We start from the raw sequence: 25,041 nt of genomic DNA, 5'->3' as shown, positions 1-25,041 counted from the left end.
AAAGGTTGGTAATTCAAACCTACCAGCTGCTCTGCAGGAAAAAGATGTAGCAGATGGCTTTCATAAAGATTACAGCCTAGGAAACCCTACAGGACAGTTCTACTCTGTCCTATAGAGTTGCTGTGAATCAGAATCAACAGCAATGAGTTCAGGTCACTTCAGTGTATATGTGGGTAAGAGAGATGGGTGTGGAGAGTGGGCATACAGAAGAGAGACATTGTCTGTAGAATTTTAGAAAAGTGATCAGTATCCATCAAGTTGATTCCAACTCATGATGGCCTCGTGTGTCAGAACAGAATTGTGTTCCATAGGGATTTCAGTAGCTGATTTTCTGCAAGTAGATCACCATGCCTTTCTTCCCAGGTGCCTCTGGGTGGACTTGAACCTCCAGCCTTTTGGGTAGCAGCTGAGTGCATTAACTGTTGCAGTTCTCTCTCTTTCTCTCTCATACACACACACACACACACACACAAGAACTCTACTCCCTACCATTCCTTTTCTTCCCTCTTTCTCCTTCACCCTCCTTACCCCTAAGAGAAGTAGGCAATGGGAGACCTGTTTTATCTTCCAGCAGCAAGAAGGACTAGAATCTACAGGACAAAGAGAGAATACTATGTTTAAGTACTTCCTATGTTTCAAACCACTTTGTGTATATTATCAGGTTTAATTCTTGTGGAAAGCTCACAGAATGTTCCATTTTATAGATGACTGGAGAGATTTGGGGAGATGGAGTCACCTACTTGGGGTCACACAGGTACCTCATCTCAACATTAGGGCTTGATTCCAGATGTGTCTGATTCTTCTCTCTGCGTCTACACTCTGCCTGCTGGGGTATTTCTAAAGTTCCTTGAGAACCTTGCCCTGGCTGTCAGGAGCAATAGTCTCAGGGCCCCTAGACAGGACCTTGCTTTCTTGGACCATGAACCTCAGCTTTGCATCCTCAGGTGCCTGGGCCTCAGCTCAGAAATTGATGTCAGGGGTCCAAACATTCTACCCACCCACATCTTGTGTACTGCACCTTCCTCTTGGGCTGCTTGCTTCATCTTGTGTGTTGTTTCTAACAGTAACCACTAATCTTTTTCTTTCAAAAAACAAACAACATTACTGAATGAAGGGTAGTGCCTTCAGGGTGAGACGTTTTTTATAATGGGATAATCAATATCTGGATATTGTAGCTTTTTAACTTTTTAGAAAGTACTATCCAAATATAATACAAAAATTTTTAATGAAGTTTAGCACTCTTTGCCTTGAACCACAAAGAAGACAACAGAGTTGGGAAGAATAAGAATCCATCTTCCAGTAAAGTTTTTTAAAAACTCAAACACAAGTAGTTCACTTGAAATGTGTTTCTGCCTGAGTTCCCCTCCCCCTCCCCTACTACCACCCTGTATTTGGTTTCTTTTTCACATATGGAAAACTCAGAAAAGTCTAAGGATGTATGTCTTCCTGAAAGCTAAGAAAAGGGAGACGTCAGAATAGCAAAAATTGGGGAGGAGGGGAATGGTGAGGAGAAGATGACGAAGAGAAAGGAGAACACAGAGCCAGGCCTTGGCTGTGGAGCAGAAAAGAACCACGAGAAGATAAAACTCCTTAGTGATGGGATGGAGGCTCCAAGGGTGCTGGCATCCTGTCTCCCAGCCCCTATTGCTTTAGACCATGCTGCCCTGGACTTAACAGGAAGTAGGAAGTCTTCCAGAAACTGGCAAGAACTGCTTATCAGTCCCCTCACTGATCCTCACAATATTTCTTTTTAAGACTAGGCAAGCAAAAAAACAAACCACTTGCCATTACATCGATTCCTTCTCAGGGTAACCCTGTGTGGGTCAAAGTAGAACTGTGCTCCACAGTAGATCACCAGACCCTTCTGAATCCAGGGCACTTCTAGATGCAGTCAAACCTCCAACCTTTTGCTTTAGCTGCTTCGTGCTTAAAACGTGACTTCCAGAGGAAAGCTGCCTCTCAGAGATAGCCTGTGTGAGGACCGGAACGAGGAGACAGCCATTGCATAGACTATACACAGCAGGGAAGGGGGCAAGGGAGAGGCATCTGATAGTGTGTTTGGGTAGTACAGAGGTACAGAGTGACCCAAGGAGCTTGTCTGGTAAAGCCTTGTTCAGCTGGCTGCCCTTCCTTCCACTGTGAAGCTGATCTCTGCAGAACCAAGGGAATTGTTTATCAGCTAGTGAGCAGGAGAATGCAGGAGATAACCACTGCTAGTATGTGTCCTGTTTTCTTCTATAAAAGGCCTGGTGATATACTTCTGAAAATCAGCCAATGAAAACCCTGCGGAGCACATAATCTGATCTGTAATGGATCATGGGGGTGGCGCAGGACCCAGTAGTGTTTCATTTCATTGTGCATAGGGTCACCAGTGAGTCGAGGCCAACTAGACAACAGCTACCAATAACAACATTCTTCTATAAAGACACATATGAATCCATAGCTTATGTAAATGAGATCAGACTATAATGACTTTTTTTATGCCTTCCCTTTTTTTGTTTTTTTAAACTTACCGGTATAGTATGAAGGTCTATTAATATACAACATTATTTTAATGGCTTGGAAATAGGGAAATTTTTTCCAAATCATCAGAAATACATTTTGAAAAATATATCTTTATGTACTTTTTAAAAGGAGCTTTGGTGGTTCAGTGTCTAAGACATTTGACTGCTAACCAGGAGATTGGTAGTTCAAACATACCAGCTGCTCCATGGAAGGAAGATGTGACAATCTACTTCCGTTAAGATTTACCACTTTGGGGATCAAAATTGGAGATCCTGAATAGAGTGGGAGGAAAAATGTGAAACAAAATTCAAAAACACTGAAATGACCAGAATTACTAGTCGGATAGAGACTGGTGGAATCCCTAAGACTATGGCCCCAGGTTATCCTTCAGGCTAGAAATGGACTCACTTCATGGATTGGCTCTTAGCCCAATAGTAGAAAGACCTACAAGCAGAACACCTACCCCAGGGAGATGCACCCAACTACTCTAGGGAGATGCACCCCTTAGATCAACCAGCCATGAGCCATCAAATGGGCAGCAGTCACATAGAGGGAAAGCTGGACAGAGAGGAATGCATAGATAAGAAGGGCCCAGGGAGGGGGCAGTCACACAGAGGAGAGGGGAGGAGAGCTTTTTATGGTTGGGGATTGTAATCAGGGGCCATGAAACCAAATCTGCATGAACTGTTGAGAGTAGAATGAATCTGCTTTGTAAATTTGCACCCAAATCAACAATAAAAAATTAAAAACAAAGCACCTGGGGATCTTGGAGAAAGGAAAAAAAATTCCCACTTTGGAAACCCTGTGGGGGTCACCATGAGTCAGAATCAACTGGACGGCAGTAGGTTTGGTTTTTGGTTTTCTGCTATTTTTTTAAAAAAGGAAAGAAGTTTAGAAGAATATCCACTAGTGTGTTAATACTTTAAACAAGAAGAGAGATTTATATGAAAGGCTTATTTTCTGATGTTTGCTTTTCTGTATTTTTCAAACAATTTCACCTCCCATGGGTAACCACAGCTACTATTTTGGTATATTTCCTAACAATTAAAAACACTGCATTTTAAAACATCATTGGAATCATGCTGTATAGAGAGTTTTCTTTGTAAAGATCTTGCCCATATCTTATGGGGATGCTAGGAGTTTTTTCACTCCTCTCTCCTGGAGCATTTATGTTATTTCTGATTTTTCAGTGTTTCAGTGATGCTGTGATGAATAGGGGCACTCCTGAGTTATTTTGTTTCTCTCTCTGAATGTTCCTTAGGATTAAGTCCTAGAAGTAGAGTCAGAAAGAATAAAATTTTTAAACTCTCATTGTATATGAACAGATTGGATTTAAAGATTTCTGCTCATTAATTACTATCAAACAGGCTCTTGATCGTTATTTACACGTTATCCCTGACTTTTGACAGGTTTCAATTCAATGAATGATTCTATTTTAAGTTGGATCTAACGTAAGTCAAATACCTCTCTTTTTTTTTTAGTTTTCATTATTACTGTCTTTTACTATCAATATCTTTATAAATCCAATCTTTGTTTGTCTTTGGAGGTTGGAAACATTACATATAAACCTACAGGTATATTTTAATACATACGTATATACATACATAAATTCACAAATCATCTTAAAAGAAAGAAAACCAGACTGTCCTAAGTGCAGTTTGTCATAATTCAATCGTGTTGTGAGTCAGAGACTACCTGTTTAGTAATCAAGAGTGCTACTATATTTTGCCCTATTTATTTTTAAAGCATATCTTATCTTAGTGTAAAAATGTTTTTTAAAAAAAATTCAAAATAACATTTTTTAACTTTTTATTGTGATTTGAGTGAAAGTTTACAGAGCAAATTCATTTTCTGTTTAACAATTCACACACATTTTGTTTCATGACATTGATAGCAATCCCCACCATGTAACAGCACTCTTCCCACTTCCTCCCTGTGTTTACCATTTCCTAATTCAAAATAATTTGAAAATGAAAAGTAAACAAATCCCATTACCATGAAAAGGTTGAAAAAGAAAGAAAAGTGAAAGATCGTCCTATATAGGCTTTATTATTATTGTTTGTCTAAGAATTTCACACGGATGGGATAAAAGCATGGGTGTAGCTCATTTTATTGTGCTTCACTATAATTTTTTTTTTTTTTTTAACAATTTAAAAGCTGTGGTAACCCAATGTAGAGCAAGTCCCTTAGTGCCATTTTTCCAACAGCATGTGCTCACCTCATGTCTTTGTGTCATATTATGGTAATTCTCACAATATTTCAAACATTTCCCTAATATGGTTGAACACTTAACAGACTACAGTGTAGTGTAAACAAAGCTTTTATATGCATTGGGAAACCAGAAAATTTCTGTGGCTCGTTTTATTGTGACATTCACTTTATTGTAGTGTTCCAGAACCAAACCCGCAACATGTCTAAAGTATGCCTGTATATGTAATTGTGTTACCTTACTTTTTTCTTTAACATTTATCTCAAGTATTTCTCTCCTATTGCTACTTAGTCTCTATGACTATTATTTTTAATGACTGCAAATTATTCCATTGGCCATAAATTTATTCCATTTGGTACATAAATTTATGTACCAGAATTTACTTAACTATTTCGCTACTGGACACTTAGATTATTTCCACATTTTTACTTTTACAACATGGTGGTGAATATGGGCTATTTCCTTTGGTTTAAGTCCCCAAAATGGATTGACTGGGGCTGGATTTAAGTTTGTATTTATGCAGACTTTTCACTGATTCATACTAGCCAGTTTTCTAAATTAGTCTTAATTAATGAGGCTTTACTTTTGTTGTTGTAAAAAATATTGATAAACATATATAATTGAATAAAATCAGTTACATCAATCATGTTGGCAACCATGACCAATATCCATAGCTATACACAAAAAACAATGAGGCTTTATTTTAACAACTACGTGAAACTGAGGATGTTCTCTTTGGTGAACTATCCAGTGGAGGCTGTGATGTGCATATTAACCAAAGTAGTTAGGGTGCTGCCTCATTTGCAAAGTGGCCCTTTTGGGCTCTGGCTCTTTCATACACAGAAGACTACGAAAACAGAGCGCTGTTCTTGAACATCCTTTGGTGCTGTGGTGAATGTGTTCAGCTGTCACTCACAGAAACCTTTTATTCCACATCCTTTGCCAGCGAGGAAAGAAAATACACAGTCAGGGAGGTAGTCATCCTGTAACCCTTCCTTTCTCTCTCTCCCCTTTTTGGAGGACATCATCAACGAAGGATGGAAATGCATTTATGGTTTCTCCTTTCTGCTGAAGCAAACTCAAGCAGCTTCATTTTCTGAAATACAGAATTTTACAAAGTCCATAAATGCTTCTTTGTTGACCGGGAGCTGTGCGGTTTGGCCCCCAGAGTTATCTCAGATAGCACAAATAAATCTGCCGGCCTCCAGTTGTCTCCAAGCAAGCATTACCCCCTTCCCCACGCTGTCTCCCTCCTTGCAGAATTTCCTCTTGGCCTTCAACAGCACAGACTCCAGTCTTCTCATTAATATGCCCTGTTAACTGCTGCCAAACCCCTAGCAGTTTAGTGCATATGTTCCCTTAATCATTTCTCTTTGTTCTAGAAGTCTGCATTTGGTTTCTGAACCAAACTTTTTCTTGCCCCTACCCCCCAATTCCACTATCACCATCATTGGCTATAGCATATGACTGTCTACTGTCTACATGTTTATTTAAGGAGCATCCTAGATTGCCAGGAATAGAGAGAGACCCAGCAATCTGCTCACAATGTGCCAAATCATTTCCCTCTGTCCCACTTAAAAGTCTGTTAGCCATCGCCCTGAGACTCTGCAGCCTTCAAAGACCAGGTGAAGGGACCTTGTAGAAGGCAAAGGTTCCTAGAAGACAATGTTAACTACCAGCGTAAACAAAGAGTTCTTCTCAGGATTTCTGCCGTTCCCAACACAAGAAAAGAACGCTTTATTCTTCGAGCCCAATGGTGTATGGGCACTCTCGATCTCAATGAGTTATTCATGGTGTCCAAGAGAAATACTTCTGGAGCTGTATTTCATGTGAGATGGAAGTGGGGCTGGCACACTAGCCGCGGGGCGGACCGCTCACGGAGAACGCCCTGTGCTCGTTCCAGCAGCAATGTGGGAAAGCAGCTGTGGCGCCGCTGAGCCCCCTACCCCGTGGGGCTGGGGTCTTCTTAGCAAGTCGTGGTGCCCTGTGGGATCTTCCAAACATGGAGAGTACATGGCGGCAGTCAGAGCTCCGTAATAGTGGGTGTGCTACCTGGGAGTTTGAGCAGGGGAGACCCAGTGTGTTGTTTTTCTCTGCGTTTAAGTATTTTTCTTCTCTTCTTGAGTCTCAGCCATTTGTACAGTTCCACTCAGCTCCTTTACGCTGGAGGAGAGGGTGAATAGCTACTCAGAGCTTGATCTTTCCTTAGTGTCTCATCTCAGCACAGGGACTATTATTGGAAACTTTATGTTCGTACAGAATGCCATCTCTTCCTCATCCTTCCCCTCACCACTTCCACCCCAAACACACACACACAAAATAAAGAAAAAGAAAGCATTTCAAAGACGCCCTCAAAGCTACACTGATAAACGAGCATTTCCCATGATCAGCACACCAAGGTTTTTTTTTTTTTTTTTACTTTAATAAAGCCCATCATGAGTTACGTCTGTTCAGTACCTAAGCAGAAAGTTCTGGAAGCAAAGAGGGAAACTGTCCTAACGCAGTATTAAAATACAGTGTAGCCTGGAGACAGTTCTCAGATTGGGGATGGGTTTCCCCCTTCTTTCTTGCCCTTTTTGAAAAAAGTTAACTTTGACTTGTTTGGTAGAGATATAGTGCACTTTTTCTGCCTATCCCCAAAAGGGAAGTTTGTATTCTTTTAAATGAAACCATTTTAAAAGCACAACTCAAGCCTAAAATAATCCAGGGTTTTCCCGAGTTCTCAGAAGGTGTAGATTTATTTACTATAGTTAAAACATAATTAGTTCTCAGGGGATAGTGTATCTTTTAAACTGCTTTATTGCCACCATATTGGTTTTCTAAATAATCAGAAACTTCTGTTATGATTATAGTCTCGTGTTTGGACAGAAATGCACAGTAAGTAGAAACAAATGTCAGGAATTGCGAGTTGTCACTTAAAGAAGGGACACCACATGGGAGGGTGGGGGAAGAAGCTGATAGAGTATTCCGAGGAAGCACAATCTAAAGAAGGCTTAAATTAACAGCAGAGGCAGATACATGTACCCCTCACACACACACATACACACACTCTTTGCTGATATTAAATGGTCTGTTTTCATCCCTCTCCAGTTATTTTCATTACAAGGAGTAGGAAGGGGGGATAATAGCCCTTCTGGCTTTCTATTTCTATGGATTTTTGAAGCAGGTAGCCGTTGAGCCTTCTTTAACCATATACCCACAAATGAATGCAAATCCTGTCCTTTTCTCTGTGTGTGCTCTTGGTTCTCATATCCCCAAGTCCCTGTTCTGGCTGACCAGCCTTTCCCACGTTTTGCAGGTTGATGTTTAAGTTGCCACAGGAAATGGGCTTAATAGCCATCGCAGTCCAGCAAACGCAAGGCCAAGGTCAGTCAACTTTTGTTATCATTGTCGTGGGTTTCCTGTTAAAATCTGTGACTCTCATAGTCAGAGAGAGAGAATCAGTTATGTGTGCTGGTATGGGAATGACCACATGTAAAAAGTCGTGTCTGTTTGCTTACTCCTTCTAAAATGGAGATTGTTGTTGTCCACTATATCCCTACCAAATGAAACTGTCAAGTCAGTTTCGACTCACAGCAATGCTGAGTACAACAGAAAGAAACACTGCCCAGTCCTGTGCCTTCCTCACAATCATTGCTATGCTTGAGCCCATCGTTGAAGCCACTGTGTCAGTCGATCTCATTGAATGCCTTCCCCTTTTTTTCTGACCTTCTACTTTACCAAGCATGATACCCTTTTCCAGGGATTGGTCGTTTCTGACAACATGACCAAAGTATGAGAGACGAAGTCTGGCCATTCTTGTTTCTAAGGAGTGTTCCAGATGTACTTCCTCAAAAACAGATTTGTTTATTCTTCTAGCAGACCATGGTACATTCAATATTCTTCACAAACATCATAATTCAAAGGCATCATTTTTCTTCAGTCTTCCTTATTCATTGTCCAGCTCTCACATGCTTATAAAGCTATTGAAAATACCATGGCTTGGATCAGGTACAGTCTTCCAAGTGACCTCTTTACTCTTTAACACTTTAAAGAAGACTTTTGCAGCAGATTATCCCAATGCAATATGTTGTTTGATTTCTTGACTGCTGTTTCCATGGGCATTGATTGTGGATCCAAGCAAAATTAAATCCTTGACAACTTCAGTCTTTTCTCCATTTATCAAGACATTGCTTAATGGAGATAGAAGGAGGGAAAACTCTTCAAAAGATTTAGCCTGGATAGAATTAAAATATTCTCTTCAAACATTAAAGTTTATTGATCACTTGACATTATCTTGTGATGGCTTTTACATAGGGTTGCCTACATCTTGTAAATTTTTCTTTATGACACACTCTAGGCTTTGCAGTTTGTGAATCATAACTATGTGATTTAAAGCAAACAAAAAGCCATTGCCATCTAGTTGATTCAGAATTGTGGTGACCCTATGTGTTATAGTTATGTTTATTTTCCTAAAGGTTCTCTGTGAGGTGCTGGACTCTCTGGATCAATACTCAATGTCCCATGGCAAGGAGAAGTAGACAGCCAAGAAGACTCAAAAGAGTCTTTCATTTCCCAGCCCCACCCCAGCTGGCACTGGAATTTGAGTGGACACTCAATCAAGAGTTCCCGGGCAGCATTAATGGTTAAGCACTTCACTGTTAACTAAAAGTTGGCAGTTCAAGTTCATGCAAAGGCTCCTCATAAGAAATCTTGATGATCACCTTCCAAAAAATCAGTCATTAAGAACCCTGTCGGGCACAGTTCTATTCTGACATATGGAGTTGCCATGAATTGGGGTCAACTCAATGGCAACTAGTATAGTTTTGGTTGGACATTCAATCAGGGCCGGTTCACAAAGTGAACAGAGAAGTAGAAGGATGCTCAGAGCTTCCACTACGTGCTGATCCTCAGAGGTGAGAGCCCACATCCTCCCAGAATCCACTTGGGATCTGGCAGGGGGTTGGTTCCCTGTTCAGTGGTCTGTGCAGGAAGCAGATGGTGGATGGATGAGGGGAAAGCACTTGGCAGGGCTCTGCAGGGCAATTGGCACCAGGCTGACCCAAATGTGCTTTAACTCTCAAAAGTTTTCATGAATTAAAATTCTCAGGAGAAGTAAAGAAATAAGGAATCTGCTATTTTCCAGTGCTTTCTCCTGAATATGTCTTCCATACATAACTGAAAGAGAAGGAAGAATGTCATTTTATCCAAAGCTATGGTACTCAATATTCTGGGTTAAAAAGTAAAATATATTATAGATAGAAGATCTCTGATTAACCAGTTAAATTCTTCTTTTGATTTTTTTTCCCCTGACTTCTTTTTTAAGAAAACTAACAACTCAGAGAGTTAATCTCAGGGATCACTTTTTTTTTTTTTTTTTTTGTAACAATTTTGTTGAAATATAATTCACATACCATGCAATTCACCCATTTAATGTGTACAATGCAATGATTTCTAGTACAAAAGTTCAGAGTTGTACAAGAATCACTTTGAAAAAGTAATTCTGGATCAGTGTAGTCTCAATCTAGTTTTCCCCCTTTTTTTTTTTTTTTTTTTTTTGCCTATATCACCATATGGTGAGAATTTAAATTGAGAATGATGTTCAGACAGTAAAATTTTGAATCATCAAACCATAATGATTTGCTCACAGAGGCAGAATATTATACTAATTATCAGCAACTTTTTCGGCAACAGTGCTTCAAATCTTTAAAAGCTTTTCTTTCATATTGAGTTAACCCCAGAATATCCAGGCATTTTAATAAATCAAAGTTTATTTGAAAGGGATCTCTCATAAGCATGGGGCTCCAAGGTCCTGGTGAGGGCTCCACTGAGTGTGTCCATGTGGACAACGGGGCTTGTTTTCCAGGCCGGGGAAGGAACGCTTGGCTAAGCCCTACAGGATGTGCTCTCTCTACTCTGCTTGTCTGCATCCCACTGAAATCCCAACTGGGACAACGAATCCCTTTTGTGCAGCATCTGATGTCCCTGGCCATCGTGGAAGCTGTGAGGTCCCTTCCTGGGTACCAGGTATGTATAGCTTAATGCACTTGTAGCTCTTCATTGTGCATGCAGGGTTTGATTTGTTTTTGTTTGTGGCATATGTTTTCATAATTGTTGAATGTGGAACTTTAACCTGCTCCTTGCAAAGCTGGCATGGAGGGTTCCTGGAGTTTTAAAAGCACCATCACATTTTATTGCTGCTTCGGGCTTGCTTGCCAGAATGCATTTATTTCCCAGAATTCCCTCTCCATCCTATTTGTCAGATTTCTCAAATGTCCTAGGAAGGGCAAGCCTTTTTTTTTTTTTTTTTAATTAAAGCACATTGGGCTGGATAAGAGCTTTTTGTGTTTTCTAGTTAAAAAAAAGGAAGAGGAGGAGGAAAAAAAAGCTTTTTTTATGGACTTAAAAAACTTGCTTGTTTCCTACCTCCACCATTTACTACCATATGTTCTCAGCCAGTACGTCTCTGGATGATACAAACAGTTAACATGCTTAGCTACTAACCAAAAGGTTGGTGGTTCTAATACCATCAGCAGCACCACAAAAGAAAGGCTGGTGATCGACTTCCGAAGGATTGTTGTTGTTAGTTACTGGTGAGTTGATTTCAACGTATAGCAACCCACGTGTGCAAATAAAACTGCTCCGTAGAGTTTTCAAAGCTGTGACCTTTCAGAAGCATATCGGCAGGCCTGTCTTCTGAGGGGCCTGTGGTGGGTTCCAACTGCCAATCGTTCAACTAATAATCAAGCTCTTAACTATTTGTGTCACTCCGTTGACAACACTGTGGAGCATAGTTCTACTCTGACACACAAGGGGTTGCCGTGAATCAGAGTTGACTCATCAGCAGCTGGCTTTTTAGTTCAATTCTCAGCAAAGGTATTGTTGTGTGCAGTTGACTGAGTTCAGTAGCTAGGCTTAGTTGAGACAGTCCTCCTACCCCCAGCTATAAGGCAGATGTGCCCGTTTCATTGTTACTGCCAGCTGCTTTGGTGTCACTTACGAAAAAGACAAGGAAAACTGATTTGGTCCTTTACTCTTATGCCTGGGCTCCATGTCCTATATGTCCCTCCTAAATTTTCCTGGATGAGTTTCATATGGATACTTTAGGATGAAAAAACAAACAAACAAACATATAAATTGATATATATCACCTTGATTCCTGAAGCAAGATGTTAAGAGCATGATTCTCAAGGAAAGAATCTGAGGTCTTGTCATCGGTATTTAAATGAAGAAGCAGGCCTCTCCACTGCCCCTTACAGCCCCCTCCAATGTGACCATGAGCTCATTTTCTCTGTCTAAAACTTTGGCATCCCACAGACATAATCAGTTCTAAAGTATATATTCCTATATTATATCCAATCGCTGACATGTATGTTCGTACATGGCATTCATTATTCCCTATTATTCGTGACATCCTTGCTACATCTGATTCTGATGAGTTTCAGACTCATCAGACTATTAAAAAACTCTCAGAAAGCAATTGAGAATATGAAGTTCTGTCATAGGACAATTTTTTTTTTTTTTTTTTCACTCTTAGCAACAGTCAAACAGCCAGGTTAATTAGTCTTAGGAAAAAGACGTAAAATTGAGCCTAGAAAATTAAATGTGCCTGTTCAGCTTTTTCCTGGCTTTGATTTTGACCTTGTGGCCTCATTTGTTAATTCAGTGAACATTCTTTGAGTGCCTGCTGTGTGCAGAGGGCAATGCCAGGAGCTGGAGCAGCAAGATGAGTGATGGGAAGGTCGCCTGCAGCAGTGCCCTGGGGCTTTATCTTCCCAGTTCTCCTTAAGAGGCTCCCACTGAAAGTTTGTATCCTACATGCTATGGCATTGGATTTACATTTAACAAAGTCCTGTTCACTTACACAGTAGGGCTACAGGCTGGTTGAAACAGTCCACAGTTGAGTGGAGTTTGCTTTTCTTATGTCCTTTGCTAAGACCTCAACTTGTCCTTAGAAGAAAGCACCATCAACACACAAATACCAACCAGCCTTGCTGGGTCAGATGCAGCATCACTGGGCTGCCTTGCCTCCATACTCACTTCTCCTGTTCTCTTCTCTGCATCCTGAAATTCTGTTCATCCTTTGCAGCCCAGCTCAAATGCTATTTCCCAACTCCTCCAGCAAGAAAGCCTCCTTCCTCTAGCACCTAGTTGTTGTTGGTGGACATCATGTCAGCCCCCAACTCATGGTGATACCATGCATAATGGAACAAAATGCCACCTGGTCCTGCACCAGCCCCATGATCAGTTGTGGACTGGAATATTGTGACCCACAGGGTTTTCATTGGCTGCTGGTAGGACGTAGATCACCAGGCCTTTCTTCCTGGTCCATCTTAGTCTGGAAGCTCTGCTGAAACCTGTTCAGCATGAGAGCAACATGTAAGCCTCTACTGACAGATGAGTGGTGGCTGCACATGAGGTGCATTGGCCAGGAATGCAACCCAAGTCTCCCACGTGAAAAGCAAGAATTTTACCACTGAACCATCAACAACCTTCTAGCATCCTATGGTACTTTAAATGTGTAAACCTCTCTAATGGTGTATCTACTGTATGTTTCTCAGAAGCAGTTATTTGTACTCCTGTTCCATCTCCCTACAATATAACAAGCTCTTTGAAGGCAATATCAGTTTTCTTTTGGCCTCCTCATGACTAGCATGATGTTTTATACATGGAAGGATCCTGCCATAGCATGTAGGATGTTTGAAGAAATGATGGAGTAATGAAGAAGGAGTAACACGTGACCTTCATCTTAGAATAGGTGTTCTTGTTTAGCTGAATGACAGCCCAAAGTTTAACAAGCTGCATCGTTAACTAACTGGATCAGAAAATGTGAAGTCAGAGAAGAACCAGAGAGCGGGGCCAGCTTGGAATAAGCTGCCGCCCACACAGCGGAATTGTTTCTGAGCTTTGGGGACTCTGTCAGTGTCATCCTGTGGAGGCAGGACCTCGTCCTCCTTCCGTGGTGGTGGGCACAAGCAGGGTGTAGGAAAGCAAGAGGAGAAATACCAGAAATCTGGGAGAATGGCAAAGATCAAAGTTTCCAAGTTACAGATTCTCTAGATCAGAGTTTCTCCACCTGAGCACTGCTGACATTTTGGGACAGATCTTTCTTTGTTTGGGAGCCCTGTGCTGTGCATTGTACATGTCTAGCAGCATCCGTGGCCTCCACTCACTAGATGCCAGCAGCCCCCCAATCTCCATCCAGTCATGACAACCAAAAATGTCTCCAGACATTAGCAAGTGCCTTCTGGGGAACAAAATCCTCCCCCCATTAAAAACCTCTGTTCTAGACAGAAAAGAACTTTGAAGCTCCTTATTGGTGAAGGATCACAGTGAACACCACACATTTTAGTTATACTTTCATTCTTCTGTGTTTCTGATCATGCATTTCTTCTCTCAGCCCAGAATGCTATGCTAGGACAGATGAAGCTGTTGTAGCTAGCCGAGAGAAAAAGAAGGCCCATTAAAAGGGAAAGGGGAATTTCATGGAAGCAACAGGCCCCATGCCAGTTACCACTGAGTTGACTCTAATTCACGGTGACCCACGTGTGTTAGAGTAGAATTGTGCTCCACAGGGTTTTCAATGGCTGATTTTTCAGAAGTAGATAGCCGGGCCTTTCTTCCAAGGCACTTTTGAGTGGACTTGAATCTCCAGCCTTTCATGAGCAGCTGAGTGAATTAACTATTTGCACCACCCAGGGGTTCTAGCAGTCACCATAGCATAGCACTAAGCACATGGGCTTGAGGTCAGATCGCCTTGAATTGTATTTCAGCCCTGCCACTTCCAAACGCTGTGGCCTCAGGCAAGCCACATGGTCTCTTAAAGTTTCGGTCTCTTCCTCCATTGAGTGGAGATGATAATACATAGACTAATGCTGATGATGGGGCAGTGGTGGTTCAGTGGTAGAATTTTTGCATTACATGAAAGAGACCTGGGTTCAGTTCTCAGCCAACATACTTCATGCCCAGCCACCACCTCTCTGTTAGTAGAGGTTTGTGTGTTGCTATGATGCTGAGCAGGTTTCAGCAGTTTCCAACGTAAGACAGAGTAGGAAGAAAGGCTTGGCGATCTTCTGAAACCAGGCAATGAAAGTGCTATGGCTCACAACAATGGAATTTGCAGTGGTCCAATCAGCATTTTGTTCCATTGTGCATGGGGTCCCTATGCATTGGAGGCCAACTTCAGGGCAGCTAAGCAATGCTGAGAAGGGGCACTGTGCCATGCATTGAGTATAGGGCCACCCCAACCCCAAGAATGCAGGGAGACTTGCCTCATGGCACTTGGAGGTCATTTGCTACTCTCTGGTCTTTCACCTTTGTCTCTCTTCTAGTCTCATGTCTTCAGTCTGGCTTCCTCTGCCCACACATGGTCCAATCAGTCTGCCAGCCCCAAGTATAAGAGATCCATGGTTGTGATGCCCAGTCAATATAACCAACCCAACTTGTATGTCCCCACTTCAGAGCGGGGAGAGGAGAGGAGTTGCTTGGCCCAGCTTGAGACAGTCTTTACCCTTGTTCCACTCCACGGTGACCAGTACAGGCAGAGTTGCCCAGGCTATACCCTTCAGGATTGAGAAGCAGTGGCTTGTATGATGAGTCCATTTCCAGTACTCAAGTTGACTGTCAGCAGTTGTAAATAATATTAGTTATTATTTACTAATAACCCAGTAAATGAGTTCCTCCTCCACACCCTCATAGCACTCTATTGGAGACATTGCTACCTGCCTTTTATGACTTTAGTTAATTCAAGGCCATCTTCTCTCTCGAGCATGCACTCCTTAAGGGAAGAGAACCCTGAGAGTATAATTCCCTCACTGTGCCCAGCACCTAGTACATGATGGGTGCTCTGTGGTTGTTGTTGGTACGGAGATAATGAACTTAATTTGCAAGATAGGCATCTTCAGAAAGTGTTGTAGATGACTATGAACAGTGATGATGGTGGGGCAGGAGTGCTAAAATGGGTGCCATATATGTTCTTTAAGTCTCTCTTTTTCTTGCTCCAAGAGGTCCTTTGAAATTGGAGTATCCCAAAGAAGTGATAAGCTCTCTGGATGAGGCCCAGTGTCTCATTAGTTTCAGGTTGCTTATTTTCCTGTTAGCTAAGTGGCGTCATGTGGTCCTTTTGTGTCCTGTGAATCCTTGATTAACATGCAGATGTTCCTTCAGGATATCAACTTACGAGTGAAGTGGCCCAACGATATTTATTACAGTGACCTCATGAAGCTTGGTGGAGTTCTGGTTAACTCAACGCTCATGGGAGAAACATTTTATATACTTATCGGTAAGTTTAAGGAATCCTGGTGGCACACTAGTTAAGCACTCAGCTGCTAACCGAAAGGTCAGCAATCCGAACCCACTACCCACTCCACAGGAGAAATATGTGGCAGTCCACTTCTGTAAAAATGTTCAGCCTTCGTTATAAAAAGTCAGGGAAAGGTTTACGCAAGGAAGGACATTGACTCTGTTGGTTTCCAGGGATGGGAGAGAAGAGGAAGGAAAATTTCTGACTAGTTAAGAGTCATGTGTTGATTTGGGTGATGGGAAAGGCAATAAATATGACAAAAGTGTTTGACCAGCACATTAACAATAGGGAAAAAGAGGACACAGAAACATACACAAAAGATATAGACAACAGAGGTAAATACTATTACATACACAATACTGCATTACCAGTAACAGCAAACACTGTTCTACAGGTAAATACATAGATAGGTGAGAAGATCAGGTATGGGTAGGTAAACAGGAATATACCAATGACCATAGATAGATTTGGCTGATGATGATGTTACATGTGTATTTGTGTTACATAAATATCCATATATATTATGGGGCTAACAGGGGACAAGGTTGGAGTCGTTTCTCAGTGACAACCAAGTACTTTCAGGGAGTGAGTCACTGGGCCTGCAGGCTCGGGATCATGGTCTTGGGGGACATCATGCTCAATTGGCACAGCATAGTACGTAAAACTCTTGTTCTATGCCCTACTTTGGTAAGTAGTGACTGGGGTCTTAAAAGCTTTAGAGTGGCCATCTAAGATGCAGCTGTTGATCTCCCCTCGTGTGGAGCAAAGAAGAGTGAAGAAAATCAAAGTCATATGGAAACAATTAGTCCAAGGGTCTGACAGACCACAGGAACCTTCATGACCCTGAATCAGAAGAACTGGATAGTACCTAGCTACCAGTGCCAAGCACTCGAAAAGGGAACAGAATTGGAGATCCTGGATAGAGTGAGAGGAAAAATGTGGGAAAAACTCAAAAACACAAAAATGACCAGAATTACTGATCGGACAGAGTCTGGTAGAAACCCTGAGACTATGGCCCCAGGTTATCCTTTGGGCCTAGAACTGGACTCATTTCTGTGGATTAGTTCTCAGTCAAACAGTAAAAAGGCCTGTAAGCAGAACACCTGCCCCAGGGAGATGCACACCTTGGATCAGTGAAGCCTGAGACATCAGAAAGGCAGCATTTGCATAGGGGGAAAGCTGGGCGGACAGGAATGCATAGGTAAGAAGAAGGCAGGAAAGGGGTAGTCCCAGAGAGGAGATGAGAGGAGAGCTTTTTATTGTAGGGACTATAATGGGGCCGTGAAACCAAGTGTGCATAAACTGTTGAGAGGAAAACGAATCTGCTTTGTAAATTTACACCCAAACCACAATAAAAAAACTTTAAAAAAAAAATTTTTTTTTACAACATTGGAAAGCCCATAAGGCAGTTCTGCTCTATCCTACAGGGTCACTATGAGTTGGAATCAACTCAACAGCAGTGGGTTTCTGATTGATAAATTTTAAAAAAGGCCTTCTTCCAGCATTTTTTTTTTTTTTAGATTGACAAAATAACAAAAATGAAAATGGTTTCTATGTGGCTGTGTTGGGGAGAGGAGGCAGTGGTGGTTCAGTGATAGAATTCTCACCCTGCATGCAGGAGGCCTGGATGCCATTCCCAGCCAGTGCATCTCAGATACAGCCACCATCTGTCTGTCAGTGAAGGCTTATTTGTTGCAGTGATGTTATGTGTTGCTATGACACCAAACAGGAGCCTCCAGACTATAACATACTAGGAAGAAAGGCCTGGCAATGTACTTCTGAAACACACAACAGTCTGGTACTATTGTAATTGGGTTCGCAATGAGTTCACAACAGCTCACAATGACAGCATGTGATGTTGTTGTTGTTATGTGCCGTCAAGTTGGACCCGACTCATATCGACCCCTCCTTGGTTTCCGAGGCAGTATCACTACGGAAGTAGATTGCCCGACCTTCCTTCCGAGGAGTAGCTGGTGGGTTTGAACCGCCAGCCTTCTGGTTAGCGGTCAAGTGCCTTAGCCATTATGCTACCAGAGCTCCCACCGCATGTGGTAGGGAATGAATAATTAAATAGATACTTTTCTTTGAGTCTTGTAGTTTCAGATCATGGTATGTGTACAAACAGGGCCAGATCAGGTGAGAGTGATTTAAGAGGGAAACAACCAAATTGGTATCTTACCAAACAGACATTTTCTTTAACTTTCTACACTACTCTTTCTAGTTGAACTAGAGAGGGTACATGTAAGTATTTAATGTACCATTTCATAGTGAGAAAAGAAAGTTCATTTCAAAGATGATTCTCCTGGTGGTCTCAAATTCTTTATCTTGACCTTTCCAGGAATTGTTGTTGTTGTTTTGTACCACAAGTCAGCTCCAACTCATAGAGACCCTTTGTACAGCAGAACAAAACACTGCCTGATCCTGCTCCAGCCTCATAATCCTTGCTGTACCTGAGCCCATTGTGGCAGCCACTGTGCCAGTCCATCTCATTGAGGGCCTTCCCCCTTTTTCACTGACACTTCACTTTACCAGGGATGATATTAGAGGCCATGAAAAAGTTGCCTTCCTTTAACTTTCAGGAGCAGCTCCAGGCTGCCAGGCAGAATCAAGAATACCCATTTCATCTCAGTCCATCCATGTCATGAAAAGAGATGGATTTGGCAATTTCAGAAGTACTTATGCCCCTGGCCACCCAGCCATCATCCCCCACCTAATGTCCAGGAGAACTTGATTGGTGTTCAGAAGTCTGTAACTGACAGAAAGCATGTGACCATGAGTTGGAAGTACCGGCCAAAGAATACAGGGCTTGTGTTTCCTACTCAGCTACCAACTGGCAGTATTATTCTGGGCAAGCAGCTTCATATCCTTAAAGTTCCGTTTCCCATCTTTAAATGAGGAATTGGACAAGATGCAAAGATTCCTAAGTAAGGGCCCATGGATGTCCAGGAGTTTCTTGGTAGAACCCCAGGGAACTAAAAACCCCTGTCAATGGGGGGATGGAAGGTAGAATGAAACATTTTGCTGGAGGGAGGAGGCTTGAGGAGGCTTTTATTAAATTCCTAAGAGGCAAGGGAGGATAAGTTGGGGGTGGTCTTTGATCCCGGAAGATTCAAAGTCCTCAGCAGGGACCCTCTGTGGTCCTTGGAAGAACACACTCTTAAGTTCTCTTACCAAAGGCAGTGAAAGCAGTCAATGTTGCTATTTTGCCTTTGACTTTTAATTTTGTGAAGACAAGGGAAAATATTCAGTAGTGCCTAAGGCATTTGACTGCTAACCAATTCCAACTCCTAATGACCCTGTGGGACAGAGTGGAACTTCCCCATAGGGTTTCTAAGGCTGTAATCTTTACAGAAGCACACTGCCACATCTTTCTCCTGTGGAGTGGCTAGTGGGTTCGAACTGCCAGGCTTTCAGTTAGCAGCCAAATGCTTAACTTCAGCACCATCAGGGTTCCTTTGAAGCCCTGGGATAAGAGTCTGTAAAACCACTCCTCAAAAGGAAGACTGGGCAATCTACTTCTGTAGAGATACTGCCTCAGAAACCCAAGAAGGAGTTGCTATGAATTGAATTGACTCCAAGGCAGTAAGTTTGGGTTTGTTTGTTTGTTTTTTTTATAGCATTTAATCTAATGCCTTACACTCAGCAGGCACTGCAGATTTTGTGCCTATCAATGATTGAACTAACAAATGAACAACTGTAAACTCCACCCTGTTGCTGTGGCTGATTGTTTCTCCCTGTTATAATTTGCATTGCTTTGTATTTTAATGGCCAGCCTTTGCAATGTAATTCTTTGTTTAAAAAAAAAAAAAAAAACCTCAGACTAATCAAGCCTTCCTTTCATGCTGAAAATAGCTTGGAACACTTACTAAGAATACTGTTGTTGGAAATGCCATCTTCTATCTGAAGTGAGTATTTTGGGAATTGTTTTCTTAGAAGCTCTGAAAACATGATAGTCTTAGTGCCTACTTCTTGCAGTATTTAATTTCTTATTGAAGACCTCCTTGAGATTGATTCAGGGACCTGCTGAAAAACTAAGTCCTAGTGTTTTCACTAAAATAAAAGTAAGGGGGAAAAAAAAACAACAACTAAGACTTGGCTTCTCTGAAGACTCTAACCTCTCCCAGAGAGGATATGGTATTGAATAACAGCACAGAGAAGCCTATTCAGTCAGCACTGCTGGTTACTGACTCTCCTAAAGCCTTGGGTCTAATCCAAACCAAACCTGTTGCCGTCAAGTCAATTCTAACTCCTAGTGACCCTGTGGGACAGAGTGGAACTTCCCCATAGGGTTTCTAAGGCTGTAATCTTTACAGAAGCACACTGCCACATCTTTCTCCTGTGGAGTGGCTAGTGGGTTCGAACTGCCAGGCTTTCAGTTAGCAGCCAAATGCTTAACTTCAGCGCCATCAGGGTTCCTTTGAAGCCCTGGGATAAGAGTCTGTAAAACCACTGAACATGTGTTGGCTCCTTGCCAACAGCATGACATTAGCACTGAAGACTTCCAAGGACAAAATCATAAAAGATACCATGACCAGGGTTTGAAATCTCTGAATCCAGAGTTTACTCTTGAAGTCCTAAATAAGATTCTCTATTTTTAAGAGTATGTTTTGTTATTCAAGTAGGAAAAGAAGTAAGAAATTTCATTTTATGTGGGGCTCAGTGTAGAGCTACAATTCTTGGTTAGAGCTCATGAGGTATAGTTATTTCATAAGCAACTCTGAGAAGTGTAGTCCCATAATGTCGCTGTTGTTAGCTGCCGTTGTGTTGACCCTGACTCACAGCGACCCCTGCCCAGCAGAACGAAACACTGCTGTCCCCATTCATGATCAGTTGCAGATCAGACCATTATGATTCTTATAGTGTTTTCATTGGCTGATTTTTCAGAAGTAGGTCACCAGGCCTTTCTTTCTAGTCCACCTTAGTCTGGAAGCTCCACTGAAACCTATTCAGCATCATAGCAACACACAAATCTCCACTGAGAGATGCTGGCTGCACATAAGGTATATGGATCGGGGATCAAACCCAGATCTCCCACATGGAAGGTGAGAATTCTACCAGTAAACTACCAATGCCCCATGTCCATTAATAAAAACAATAACGGTCAAGTAGATTCTGACTCGTGACAGCTCATTTAATAGTGTCTGTTTAATTAAACTGAATCAAATGTGGCTTTATTTTTTTCCAGTTCTTATATGCAGTGAAGTTGGGATGGTCCTAGCTAAACAAGGATAATAAAGGAAAAATGAAAGGAAAGATGGTGTCAAAGATATTTAAGTTATTCTCTAAGGGCCCACAGATGCTAAGTTTGGGGGGCACTTGAAAGGAGGAAATGGAAGCAGGAATTGGATAGTAAAAACTTAACTTTTTCTGGGTGGTAGAGAAGAACATTTGATGTCAACAGTATGTTGAGCTGCACATGTTTTTCACATGTTTGTGTGTTTGTTTTTATTCAGGTTGTGGAGTAAATGTGACTAATAGTAACCCTACCATATGCATCAATGATCTCGTCACAGAATATAATAAGCAACACAGGGCAGACCTGAAGCCCCTAAGAGCCGATTTTCTCATCGCTAGAGCCGTGACCAAACTGGAGAAACTGATCAACACGTTTCAGGACAAAGGGCCGCATGGCGTACTTCCCCTTTATTATAAATATTGGGTACACAGGTTAGTGCTAGCTCTTCTTCTTTCTTTAAAAACTCCTTCATTCAATTAGTTCAGTATTTTCCAATGTGAAGCTAAGCAGCAGTCTAAATAATTAGTTTTTACCTTTATAATGAAGAAGGGTCCCTGGGTGGCAGTTTGTTCTGGACTACTAACCAAAAGCTTAGCAGTTGGAACTCACCCAACATTGAAATGGAAAAGAGGTCTGGAGATCTGCTTCCATAAAGGTTGCAGCCAGGAGAACCCTACAGAGCAGTTTTACTCTGCCACACATGGGTCAGTAGGAGTCAGAATTGACAACAATGGGTTTTGTTTTTGGTTTCATAATGGAGGAGCCTTTGGAAGGAAGATGGTGCAGTCTGCTTCCATAGTGATGCCACCTCTGAACCTAAGGAGGAGTCGCTATGAGTCGGATCTGACTCGACAGCACTGAGCTTTGAGTAATGGAGAAGCCTCGTGGACAATACCTCAACTAAGTTAACATCACCAAAAATAGGACAGGCAGGCGTCCCACGCTCCTGCTGGGGTGGGAAAGACACTTAGCTCCTGGGGGTTTTCCTGCCCAACTTGTTTAATCTGAATCTAATTGTGGGGAAACAATCAGACAAATCTAAATTATAGGACACTCTATATATAACAGTAGGAGCTCTGAGGGCGTAGTGCCTAAGACATGTGACTGCTAACCAGAAGGCTGGTGGTTCAAACCCACCACCCACTCTTCTGGAGGAAGACTGGGCAATCTACTGCAGGAGAGATGCTGCCTTAGAAACCCAAGGGGGGGGGGTCGCTATGAGTTGGATTCAACTCGACAGCAGTGATATAAGGAGCTCTGGTGGCATTGTGCCTAAGGCATTTGACAAGCCCACCAGCCACTCCATGGAAGGAAGATGGGGCAATCTATTTCTGTAAAGATTACCACCTCGGAAACCCAATGGGGGTTGCTGAGTTGAAACCAATTCAATGGCAGTGAGGTTTTTTTTTGGACTCATAGTGAGCCCTCCTTGGGTTTCTGAGGCTACAGTATCACTACTCTGAGTAGTTTGCCCAGTCTTCCTTCCAAGGAGTGGCTGGTGGGTTTGAACCACCAGCCTTCTGATTAGCAGTCAGATGCCTTAGGCACTATGCTACCAGAGCTCCTATATGACAGTGGTTCTCAAAGTGAGGTCTCCTAGAAGCAGTGGCAACAGCCTCACCTGGGAACTTGTTAGAAAGGCATATTCTAACAGAATTCCCATCTCTACTAACTGAAAAGTTGGCATTTCAAACTCACGAAGAGGCATCTCGGAAGATGGGTCTGGCAATCTGCTTCTGAAAGGTCACAGCCTATGGAACAGTTCTACTCTGCACATATGGAGTTGCCATGAATTAGTTAAACTTGATGGCAACTAACAACAACTGACTGACTGAGAGACTCAATCAGAAACTCCACAGGAGCCCAGCAGTCTGTTTTAACAAATGCTCCAGGGGATTCTGATGGAGCTGAAGTTTGGGAACCACATCGGTGTAAGTCCAGACTCCTACCCTTCAAAAGTGTCAATGTCTTGAAGCAAACACCCAGAATGAAGGTGGAGGAATTAAAATTATGCAATGTATAACCCATAATTAGGTCCTGGGTGGAGGAGATAGCCATAAAAGATATTAATGGGACAATTAGGGGAATTTAAACATGGATGATTTATTGGATAATATTATTATAACAAGATTGAATTTCTTGAGGGTGATAATGTGGTTTTGTAAGAGAATGTTCTTATTCTCATGAGATGCATGCTGAAGTATTTAGTGCCATAGTGTCTGTAATTTATTTTCATATTGTTCAGGGGGAAAAAAAGTATGTGTGTGTAAATTAAGAAAAAACCAAAGTCCTTGCCATCAAGTGGATTCTGATTCATAGCAACCCTTTATGGAAGAGTAGAACTGCCCCCATAGAGTTTCTAAAGCTGTAAATCTTTAAGGAGGCAGCCTGCCTTATCTTTCTCCTGCCAGTGTCCCAGTGGGTTCCAACACTCACCTTTCAATTAGCTGTTGAGTGTTTAACCACTTGTGCCAGCAGAGCTCCTCTGTGTGTGTGTGTGTGTGTGTGTGTGTGTGTAGCAAGAGAGAAATTGAATATGGAAACTGTTAGTAGTTGGTAGTGAATGTAGGTAAAGGGATTATGAGGTTCATTCTACTATTCTTTCAACTTTTCCGTAGGTTTGAAATTTCTCGAAATGAAAGTTTTTGGGGGATTCTTTTAAGGATGTGACTTAACAGGTACATTTGAAGAAGATTCAAAAGATGTAATATTAAAGTGAGCTGAACTTGCAGTTGACATTACCCAACTTTCTGAAGTCAAACTGCAGCCTTTTGTTGGCAGCCCAACACTTTCACCACAGCACCACCAGAGCTCTTTCCTATTGTGATTAGGAGTTAGCAAAACAGTTCATGTGAGACCTGAGACAATCAGAGCCCAGATCCCGTGCATTTTAACAGAATCTAGCCTCAGTCCTGTCCCTTTGCATAATGGATCATCACTTAACTAACTGTGTGAAGCCCATGCCTTGTGTTTCCCAGTGGCAACCTGTTGTTCTTCATTTCCAGTGGTCAGCAAGTCCGTCTGGGAAGCCTGGAGGGCCCAGAGGTGTCCATTGTCGGCCTAGATGATTCTGGGTTTCTTCAAGTCCATCAGGAAGGCGGCGAGGTTGTAACTGTGCATCCAGATGGCAACTCCTTTGACATGCTGAAAAACCTCATCCTCCCCAAACAGCATTAGCTGCAGAGCTGGGCTGGGAAAGCCTGCCCATCGCCTTTGGTCCTCACCCGCTTGCCTGGTGCAGTGGTAAGGGGTAAGAGTGAAGCCAAGACCACCGCAAGCATTCCAGTTTGATTTCTGCTGCCTTTCCTGGCCTGTGGATCTTAAGCACTAGTTTAGAGCTACAAGTCAATTTTTTTTTCTTTCCTCCCTGCAAGTAGTCAATTTTTAAAGTTGTTTTTTCTGTGTATGTGGGTTTGTTTGTTTTTTTTTTTTTTTTAGGTTTATTTTGTTGTCATTTTATATAGTTTTTGAAGACATTCTAGAATGGAGAATTGACAAGTGGAAGATTTAGGTTAGGTAAACCTACCATATGTGTGAAACTGCCTTCCTCACCCTGGTCCTTGGGCTTAGATTTGTGTTTATTGCCCTATGACTGGGCAGTCTACTTCTGTAAAGATACTGCCTCGGAAACCCAAGGAGGGGTCACTATGAGTTGGGACCAACTCGATGGCAGTGAGTTTGGTTTTGGTTTTACTATACTATCTATTGCTATGGGGTCAATTTCTGACTCATGGTGACCCCATGTGTTACAGAGTAGAACTGCTCCATAAGGTTTTCTTGGCTGTAATCTTTATGGAAGCGTATTGCCAG

The 25,041-nt window shown here is 42.1% G+C and overlaps 1 protein-coding gene across 1 annotated transcript in view; it reads left to right on the top strand.

Annotated features, from left to right (window-relative positions):
* The window catches only part of HLCS (holocarboxylase synthetase), a 377,157-nt gene extending 352,749 nt beyond the window's left edge, over window positions 1-24,408 (top strand). Inside the window, exons 7-11 of the mRNA XM_007945557.2 lie at window positions 8,013-8,080; window positions 10,560-10,720; window positions 15,860-15,974; window positions 21,449-21,662; window positions 24,237-24,408. Coding sequence (XP_007943748.2) covers window positions 8,013-8,080; window positions 10,560-10,720; window positions 15,860-15,974; window positions 21,449-21,662; window positions 24,237-24,408 — 730 coding nt within the window. The remainder of the gene's footprint in view (window positions 1-8,012; window positions 8,081-10,559; window positions 10,721-15,859; window positions 15,975-21,448; window positions 21,663-24,236) is intronic.
* The last annotated feature ends 633 nt before the right edge of the window (window positions 24,409-25,041 follow it).

This window comes from Orycteropus afer, unplaced genomic scaffold, assembly GCF_000298275.1.
Source record: "Orycteropus afer afer isolate SDZICR_OR568_19922 unplaced genomic scaffold, OryAfe1.0 scaffold00137, whole genome shotgun sequence".
NCBI classification, from domain to species: domain Eukaryota; kingdom Metazoa; phylum Chordata; class Mammalia; order Tubulidentata; family Orycteropodidae; genus Orycteropus; species Orycteropus afer.
The sequence above is the reverse complement of the archived record's forward strand: the minus strand, read 5'-3'. Positions and strand labels throughout refer to the sequence as shown.